General features: G+C 40.3%; 1 protein-coding gene across 1 annotated transcript in view; it reads right to left on the bottom strand.

The window, feature by feature from the left end:
• The window catches only part of LOC138038045 (intermembrane lipid transfer protein VPS13D-like), a 35,478-nt gene that overhangs the window by 9,276 nt on the left and 16,202 nt on the right, over window positions 1-10,000 (bottom strand). Inside the window, exons 10-16 of the mRNA XM_068883870.1 lie at window positions 7,796-7,906; window positions 4,783-4,905; window positions 3,876-3,983; window positions 3,476-3,577; window positions 2,461-2,547; window positions 837-896; window positions 31-159 (exon numbers count right to left, since the gene is read on the bottom strand). Coding sequence (XP_068739971.1) covers window positions 31-159; window positions 837-896; window positions 2,461-2,547; window positions 3,476-3,577; window positions 3,876-3,983; window positions 4,783-4,905; window positions 7,796-7,906 — 720 coding nt within the window. The remainder of the gene's footprint in view (window positions 1-30; window positions 160-836; window positions 897-2,460; window positions 2,548-3,475; window positions 3,578-3,875; window positions 3,984-4,782; window positions 4,906-7,795; window positions 7,907-10,000) is intronic.

Here is a 10,000-nt window from a genome sequence, read left to right as displayed (position 1 = left end):
CTTGTTGTAGCTTTCTTACAAAAAAAGTACCTTGACAACAATTTTGCCTTCTTCATTGGAGGCATCTTGAAGAAGTGAGGATCTGAACAAAGGGCGCGAAATATTTTCACGAGAACACTGTCGTTGAAAAGCCATTACTTTGTTGGTGCAGTCTTCCATCTGAAAGAAAAATACCCTTCATGTAAAAAAAAGACCATAACCTAAATTCTATAAAAACGCATGCCGCTTATATGAAACAGCAGAGTTTGAGACCTTGGCTCTATATGAAGTCAATGAGAGGCAGGAGGCAGTGCATCCAAGTGTTTAGGACGCTTGCCTGGAGATCGGGAGATCGCGGGTTCAAGACAGGTTCTGAACACTCGTTGAATTTGGTCCAGGTAATCCCTGGTTCAACTTCCTGGCTGCACTTGTAAATAGCCAACTGGTTTGCCTCCGGCCGGTTGGCATTCTTAAAAGTTGTTCTGTTCAACGCTCGGAGATATTAGCTACTAACTACAATCCTGGACAAAAGTGTTGGGAAGGTAGCGTCACTTTTCAGAGTGCCCCCCTCCCCCTCATCAATGTTAGATTTTGCACCAAACAAAATGGTGACTTTTCTTCCAACATTGAATATGGGGGAGGGGGGCCACAAGAGCATGCTCTTTCCCAAATAGTACAGCCAATAGTTAGAAAAATCGAATTACGTGTAAAGTGAAGTGATGCGCGCAACCTTCCCAACAACTTTTGACCAGGATTGTACTCTAAAAATCCGAGGGTAAACAATGACACAAACTTTACTTTACTCAATGAAAGCAAAAAGCTCAGTCGTTACAGCTTTTTTTACCACAAATAACTACCTCAACTTCTTGCACACTTAATTCCATCGTAACATGATGCTGATCCTGGTTGAATTCAGCCTGCAAAAGATACAATTGAGCAGTGGCCTAATTGAAAGTTGTAAATGAATTAAAGATTTGAATGAAATGAACGTGTGTATATTTGAATTCCTTCGTCTTAAACTAGAGATTTATTGATCACTTTGAAGCGGTTTTGTACTGAGTGATGTGAAACTAAAACCCGGCATTAACCAATCACAACAGACTTACCCAATCAGTTAACCAATCAGCGTTTTAAAGCTAATGGGCCATTTCCAAGTTGCTGTTTGTCTCGGTTTCCAAGTGAGTCTTGGTGCTCAACTATTGAAAAGGAAATGAGTTTGATTTGCATAAGAATACGCAACTCATTTCCATTTGAATGGTTGTGCACCAGGACTCGCTTTGAAACTGAGGCATGCAGCAACTTGGAAATGGGCTATTCAGGGGGAGCAGTCAATAACTTGCCAGCAGTCTTGAATTCAAGATTTAGTTCAGCTTTGCTAGTAGAGAGATTTAGCAGCATCACGTTTACGACAAACGGGAAAGGTCGGGCTGAAAACGTGCGTTAGGCGAAAAATCATTGAAGTGATTTGTTTGATTTTCGCTCATTTCTTGTGTTTTTGGTTACAGATATGTCAAAAAATGACCCCTAATTAGATGCACGCGGATTTTAATGAGCGTCACGAAGTGTCCCTTTGCTCTTTTCTCCAACTTCAACATCACTCGTATCTCGGAATGCAGACAATCAACGTTACAAAGAGTCCCCCAAATGTTGCTCATCAAGTAAGGATAAACAGCTGTATTTAGCCAAAGCTAAACATAACGCTTACCTTCACCCTTACCTTCTTGTTGGAAATAGAAAGCAAATGCTTAGACTGAAGGGACACTTCGAGTTGGATGTCAAAATTGGACGTGAATCTAATTTGGTGCATTTCTGGACACAAGTGGTTGGTTACAGATAGAGCGACTTTCGCATGACCTTGAAAAAGTGTTCGCAATTTGTTTCACTTTGGCAAGATTAAAACAAACCTTCTCCTTTTCCCGCCAAGGAAACTCCTAATATGGGCAGTAAACAGATCGATTACCCAATTTCATTACTGCATTTCAAATGACGTCAAAGCGAAATGGCGATCGCTTTCCAGAAAGTTCCATGGAGCGATGACGTTGTTTGCATCCGCGTTCGCCGAGCCAACGAAAATTCGCGCTCGTTTGTTTCTGTTCGATAAGCCAATTAAATGTTTTGCATTTTTGTTAACGTTCTGTTTATACGTTTATTTTTCAAGGTAATATGAACGTCGCTCAATCGAGCAACTCTTCAAAAGAGAGACACAACTTAGAATAATTTTCCTGCTTTTATCACAAGAAGCATCAGTCTGCCGTTTGCTCTTTCCCGTTTCACGTAAACGCATAATGGTTGGCTGAAATGGCGCAAGATTTTATACTTTATTCCCAGAAGCCATGATGATTCGCGGTGCTCAAGTTTGTTTACAACGAATTCCTTTAATTTTTATTTCCGTGATTCTGATTTCAGAAACTCTCCTAAAAAGCAAAAAAAAAAAAAAAAATGCGCCTAAAAACACCTAAGATCGGTGTCAGTAACATGTACCTTAATATCTTCCACGCTGACTTTCAACAAATCTTCGTACACGTTCATTTCCAAAGTGAGTGTTAGCCCTTTAAAGTTGACACAGATCTAAAAAACAGAACAAGAATATGTCCAAGATAACCCTTCCAGTTTGTTCAATTCAAGACTTGCCACGTGTGGGGACCAACAAGTGCGAGTCGAGTGATATGTTCATGAATCACATTTTTAGTTACAATAATCTCGTGTTGCTGTGGATGGTCATATTTAATTCCTAGAGCTTAGGGAAACTTCGATCACTTTTCTTTCATCTTTTCTCTGCAAATGACGGCAGAACATTGCACCGAAGTGACAAGCGTAACCGCCATGTTCCCAGCACGCTGTGCAAGCGGATGTCAGCGGACGCACGTATGGTGTATTTATTCACCAAATGTTTGGTGGCCATCTTTTAAAGCAGGGATGGGGATTATAGGGAAAAAAAAAATAACCAGTGTAATAAGAAGAGGGGATGATCAAATTTCCCTCGCACCTCTCTACTACCGCCCACCTAAAGTTTAACATTTCAATGAGGTAACTCGCACTCTCTAAAGAAGACTTCAGTTTCAAGCTACCATATTGTTTCTTTTGTTCGTTTACCAGCAGGTGGGTTTTCTTTAACTTTGGGTCAAGTGCCCAACTTTTGTCCAATTTACAACAAATCTGAACACTTTCTAATGACCAAACAAATGCCAAGGAACACTAAGGAGCGACCAATCGACATCACTGAATTTGATGACAGTGAAAAGCCATGCTTCTTTTGACGAAGGCAGACTTTGCAAACTGTCGGATAAAGAGACAGTTACATGATAAACAACAATTTTTGTGGCTACTTGTTTTCAATTAGTCTGGCGGTCGAGTTCTTTCCAAATAAGCGCCTCGTGTACTCAACGTAGGTCGCGGTTATAATCCAAAAACAGCCAAGAACGTTTAATTGTTTAAAGGGAATCGACTCAATTAAAGGCCGTAAAAAATAATTACGAAATTCGATTCCCTGGAATACCTCTTTTCCAATGCTGAATTGATCGAGTTGTCCTCTTGTATCGTTCTGTAGCTGTGCCAACACAGCGTTCAGTTGTCCTTGGTCCAATAAGCACACGTAATCCTATAAAGCCAAAATATGTAACACTGATCATCACTAATACCATCACCATTTATAAAATAATTAGGATAGAACGCGCACTCTCATTGGTCAATAGCTGTGCTTAAATGAGAGTATGGAAACACGGCTGTGACATCACACGATTTTTGGTTACTACAGCAGTGAAGTGAGATCTTTCAACCAATCACAAAGCGAAGCAATACAAACTCAGTAATAACTATGAAACGGAATTTTCGACTCTCAGATTAACACTCTTAAAAAGCGTCCAAAATTGTCCAAAGGATTTCAAATATCATTGTACCTCTCGTAGCTCATGGAATACTGGAACACACTCGGGTCTTAGCACCAATGATACGCTCTGATCAGAGGTAATTCTTGATAACATAGAGTGGCCTTCCCAGTTGCTGCCCTAGAGCGGAAAGCAAACAAAAGCGTCTTCAGCTTCATGAGATCGTGCTTGAAGCCAATAAACGTTGCTTTTCTGGGATAAATGAGGCAGTGTAGTTCCGTGGTAAGGGCGCTTTCTCTGAGATCCAAAGAACACGGGTTCAAGACCCGTTCTGGAAACTCATTGAATTTCATTGTGGTAATCCCTGGTTTACCTTCTCGGATGCACTTGTAAATAGCCAACTGGTTTACTTGGAATTCTTAAAAGTTATTATTGGTTTTCTGTTCCGTCGTTTTGTTGATTGTGTTACATTGGCCGTGAAAAGCCCTTATGAGGAACTGTCAATTAAATGGCATTGCATTGCATTGCATTGTATTTTATTTGTACTGAGTACTGTAGATATCTACGTTGGCCACGAACTAAAACAATTTACTACTTATTCATTATCAGGAAAGGCTACTGAATGACTTTCTTTGCGCTGACATGGTTGTCTACTGGAGTATCGAGACACCAACAAAACCTATCCAATTGTCACCAAAAGCTTTATTGTTATCGCATTCGTCACCATCGTCGTATTCGTCAAAGTCTTCGTCGTTGTCATTGTCATTCATGATCATCATCGTCATCGTCATCGTCATCACTATAATCGGCTTTAATGATTGTACCAGTCAGTCAAGCAGTTTATCACACTTTTCTGTATTTACACTTTGCATACGGACATTACAGATGGAAAAAGGAAAAAGGTTAGGTGCAAGCCGATTTTTTGCGATAAAGGAATTAATTTCACTGAATATGACTCAATGTTTATTTTGTGACTTACAGTGAAAGAAAACTCCCACGGGGCAGAAACCAGCTCATTTCCAATGATCATAGATGGATCTTCTGTCTGTTGTTGTCTGTTTGGAACAAACAGTTGAATCTCCGCTGAACCACTGAATTGGCTCTAGCAAATGAGAAGTATGAAACGCAGTTGACAATCTACCATAGATTTCAAAACCTACTGTCCGCCCTTTACCTTGGAGAGTTCTTGTGAATTTTCTACTTCGTGTGCAAATACATTAGCTCATGTGCTCATTATTAGCATTACTATTCATGATAACAAAATAATTAGGATAGTACGCGCACTCTCATTGGTCGATAGCTGTGTTTAGATGAGCGTATGGAAACACGGCTGTGACCTCACACGAATTTTGATTGGTTATGTGTTGTCAGACGCGCGTTTTGATTGGCTGGTAGGAAATATGAGCGTGTATCAAGAAATCTGTTTCAGTCTAGAAGAAAAAAAAACCCAGTATTTTCCCTCATTTGTCGAATTATCTTTGAGAAATATTTTATAAAAGCAATAGAGGACTTTTTTCCGCGTTTCCATAGCCTCATCTAAACACGAGGGGGAGTTGGGAGAGTTCTCGACAGTCATGCAAACCATCGAATGCGTCTCGGGTTTGCATAACTGTCGGGAATTCTCCCAACTGCCCCTCGTGTTTCGATGAGGCTATGGAAACACAGACAACGTCCTCTATTGCTTAATTGGTCTCTAGTTTTCTCGAAAGGCTGGCTACGGCATGACTTAAACGAAAACAGATAAACGTAGATTTTCAAGGATATGCCTCTTATTACATTACACTAGCAGAAATCAAGGATTAAAGACGTACGTTCGATTCCGTTTTGTCAACGACGAGACATTTGGAATTGCCGGACGGTCACCCATCCAGGTACTGACCCCGTTCAACAGGACTTGACTTCCCTTGGGCAAGCCGTAACACTATCACACGATGGGGAGATCGAGGTTATTTGTGCCAGAACAAGATGACGTCCAAACGCTGAAATCGTATGGCATCACGAGCGATACCCGAGGGACATCCCACGGAAATGACACGATTAGAATGCGTTCTCTACTAACGCAATTGTGTTATAGGTTCACATATGTTTGTTTTTGCTTCTTGAAATTGTTTAGAGTTTCAATTACAAACTCTGATTTGGTTGGTCACTAAACCTCACCGACTAAATACTTCACCCAGAATCCAAAATAATTAAGTTTTTTAACTGTGAAGGTATTCCTTCCGCGCCATCTCTCATGTGACTAGTCACGCGTATTGCATGACTAGTCACGAATGCACCACTGACCTGATGAAGTCCGATGGCTTCGGACGAAATGTCGTCAAGTTTAAGGACGTTCGCGCTAATTGATTGTGCGCAACGTTACTTCGCAGGTAACGCGACTGTAATATGTCACGCATTACTTCGAAGATTGGTAAAGTTGAGGTTTTAAAACCTTTGCAAAAACCGTGGACGATAAGTTTTGCACAACGTTCGATCAGAGAAGATAGTGATCAGTCAAAATTGATTAAAAATTATTTATGAAAGTCAAGTAGACTACTCCACGACTGATATTGGCGTTGTTTTATCCCGGGTGTTTTATCAGTCGTGCACTAGTCTATTTGACTTGCATTAATATTTTTCAAGCATTAGTTAAAATAACATGGCGACAAAAACGCCGGGGAAAAAATTACAGGCCGGCAAAATAATGGCACATTTATTTCCGAATCATCATAAAACGTTAAAGAAAAGTGAGCGGGAGGGTGGAAAAGCTCTGGAAAAGGTAGCTGATCGAGTAGTGGCTGGAAGTTTGGAAAACTCGAGGACGAACCGTTGCGTAAATTTAATGGAGCTGCTTTTTTAATAATGTTTTTATTACTTCACAAAAATGAATGCATGTTTTTGAGGTTCTCTTCCTTTACTTTCGTGAAAATAGAGCAGTATTTTCGTCCTCGCCCGCTTGAATAGTGCGGACCTGCGTGGAAACAACCAGCGATTAAATTTCACAAAAACCACGCTCCAGAAGATGAGCATGACGGCAATGGAGAGATATTATACAAAATACTAACCAAATGAAGATGAAGCCTACTTAAAACTTCGTTGCTATGCTCGAAAAAGTTTTTTTTGGGGGTAAAAACTTTTCATCCCTTCAACGATCGATCCTCTCTTGGGTTCCAGTCCTTCCCCGACGAGTCACGCAAAAACGTGACAAACGAAATTTTCCAAGAGCTTTGCAAAATCACATCGATTTTACTCGTTTAGATCGTCGGTGACCCCTATTTTTTTAATCATGAATCACTTACTTTGCTTACTATCTACAAAATATGATGAAATGAAAAAATTCTCACCGTAGGAAATTATCTTTTTTTAACAGTTTCTTTCCTCGTGCCATCGAATTCCGGTAGTGGTTGCAACGGATAGAGCTTACGAAAACGCTCGTCGAGGATGAACTCTACTGTTTACGACATCCCTAGCAGCATGCAATTATCTGAAAATCCCACTCCTAAAACCCTATGCACGGAAACCTTCACTCTAACAGTTTATTTTTATGATTTTCGATGGATGAGCAGATGAGGCTCCATCTCGCCATTATGACCGATTTCTCGAAATTAAGGCATTTTTCCACCGCCATTTTATCCGAAACAAAGTCGGTGACCCCCAATTTTTTTTTCATTTTTGGAGTAAGTACTTTATGAACTAACTCTAGGCGAGAAATGAAGAAAATCTCACCGTAGGAAGATTTTGGCGCGAACGTTCTTAACATAAGCCTAGCATAAGATTTAATCCTTAAGTTTTCTTTTCTAAGGAAACAAAACAAAAGTTAGCAGCGCGAATATTGAGGCGCGGTCAGAGTTAGGAAAAGTCTCCTCGGACAAGAATGCGTTCAACGCAGGTTAGAAGTTGAGTTATGGCTTTACGGGCAAGAAACTTTTTGGACCTTTTAAGAAATGGATTACAGGCTTGAAGGCAAGACATGAGCGAAAAAATAATTTATACAAAATATCAGGAACACTTACTTTCGTGGTTCTCTTGTGAAAACAGAGACCAACCGATGCGATGATACAAATGGCTTCTTCTCCATCTTGTAAGCAAACCGACAGCTTCAACTTATCCGACTTGGCTTTCAGCTAAGTGAAAGGAAAAGAAAATTACAAACTTTATTTCAAATTTAAAGGTTCGATTTTAGAGAAAATTGGCAACAATTTTGGTAATTTAAACACCCTTCCCAGCCCCTGGTTAAATAAACCTTGATTACAAGAACCGCTGACCTTTACGGCTACGATCAAATAGCCCATTTCCGAGTTGCTGCATGCCTCAGTTTTAAAGCGAGTCTTGGTGCACAACCATTCAATTGGAAATGAGTTGCGTATTCTTATGCAAATCAAACTCATTTCCCTTTCAATAGTCGAGCATCAAGACTCACTTCGAAACCGAGACAAACAACAACTCGGAAATGGTCCAATGTCAAACACCTTTCATTGACTACTACCGTTATTCCTATCTTGACGTGTGAGCATGATTCATTCTCATAAAATAATTTTAAACAGGCATTAGATGACAGTTAGCAGCCCATGACTTGGAGCTGAAAATTTCATTGTATTTGTGGAACAGCGTTTTTACAGACCGAGTTATTTTTAGATTGATTTTCTGCGAAACCAGACCTTTTCAGCTAATCACAAGTCTTGCATGAGAAATTAATACCCATGGGATTGAGAATCCTCAATTGCGCAAGCCAAATCATATTTAAGGACGGTGCCCACTAATTCATATTAAAACCCAAAACGAAAATTGGAGGTAAGGACGCATTTTTCAAAGATAATTGGTGAATAATATTTGTAAAAAACTTATTAGTAAGCATCACCAATAGGAAACCCGAGTATCTAAAGATGCGCAGAACGTATGCGCAATAACATTAGTAGGCACCGTCCTTAAGAGCTCGTCTAAAAATAGCTTCATCTGTGAAAATGCCGTTACAAAAGACCTAGTATTGGACTTGAAGGCCCATGGGTACTGAAAATGTCAGCATCGACAACGAGTGTGACTTCGAGTACAAGTTCTGGGATTTTGATTACTGCGCATCCGTACTGCGCAGCCCGGAGTGCTCAATTGGTCTGAGACGACTTTTACATCGAAAAGACGGAGCAGGAAGTACGAGTTTGTCAGGAGGAAATTGCGTTTGCTTTTCGCCATTTACCGTGAAGGACTTCCACTAGAAAAAGTGGAAACACCAGCAACTTATTCAAAACTAGCGCCGAAAAGCAAACTTCACCGCATAATTGCCCCCGCAGGGTTTTGGTCAAAACCCGAGGAGGCGACCTAGAAGTCCCCGCGTAAAAAGGGTAAATGTATAATTTGGTAGATGTTGTAGAGGGAATCAATCTCGATTTGCTAAACCAGGCGCGAAAGGTGGTATCGGTATTGCTTAAACGGGCGAGTAAGTGGTATTGGTATTGTTCTACACGACCGAGGTGTTTTAGGAGTCACGAATTAGAAGCTTTTCAGGAGAACCAAAGTGCTGTTCGGGTTAGCGATTGAAAAATCAAACATTGAAGCAGATCTGATGCAAATCGAGTTACCCGGCTCAGAAACTGAATTTTGTACGGACACAAATCAGAAACACGGACGACATATTCAGCATATAATTTAAACGTATCTCAAGTGGCTTTCATACTATCTTAGGCGAGGTCAGATGTAGTGAAAACTATTACTAGTAGTATTTTCTGCAGACTGGAACTTGTATAGAACGCTTAACCAAACACGTAGAGCACAATTTCGAGAACAAGTACAGGTTGTACTTATTCTCGTACTTGCACTCACACTCGCTGCAGATGCTAACATTCTCTATTCGTTAAAGCGAAGCGCCATCGACTCCCAGGAAGAAAACCTTTGGAATCAAACTTGTTTCCAGATGCATATAAGAAAAAAAAAGATTTGAAATCGCTTATTTTCATTTCAAATTCCCCGGACGCCGCCATCTTGAATCATTACAGAGCTTCAGCAAGGATGACAACAACGCTACGGCAACGTTGTCTAAAAATACGATTTCCCGTTATTGGAATAATTTCGCTATTGCTCCAAGTCCTTCGGCATGGGAAGTGTGTATAATCATTTCAGGATTAAATTTGTTATGAATAGTGTGGATGTTTGGAGAGGAAATTTGACAATATGTCGTTAGGTGCTCGCGTCCTCCAAATAACCTCAAATTTGATTATTTCACGTCG

The sequence above is a fragment of the Montipora capricornis genome, chromosome 1 (genome assembly GCF_036669925.1).
Source record: "Montipora capricornis isolate CH-2021 chromosome 1, ASM3666992v2, whole genome shotgun sequence".
Lineage (NCBI taxonomy): Eukaryota > Metazoa > Cnidaria > Anthozoa > Scleractinia > Acroporidae > Montipora > Montipora capricornis.
The sequence above is the reverse complement of the archived record's forward strand: the minus strand, read 5'-3'. Positions and strand labels throughout refer to the sequence as shown.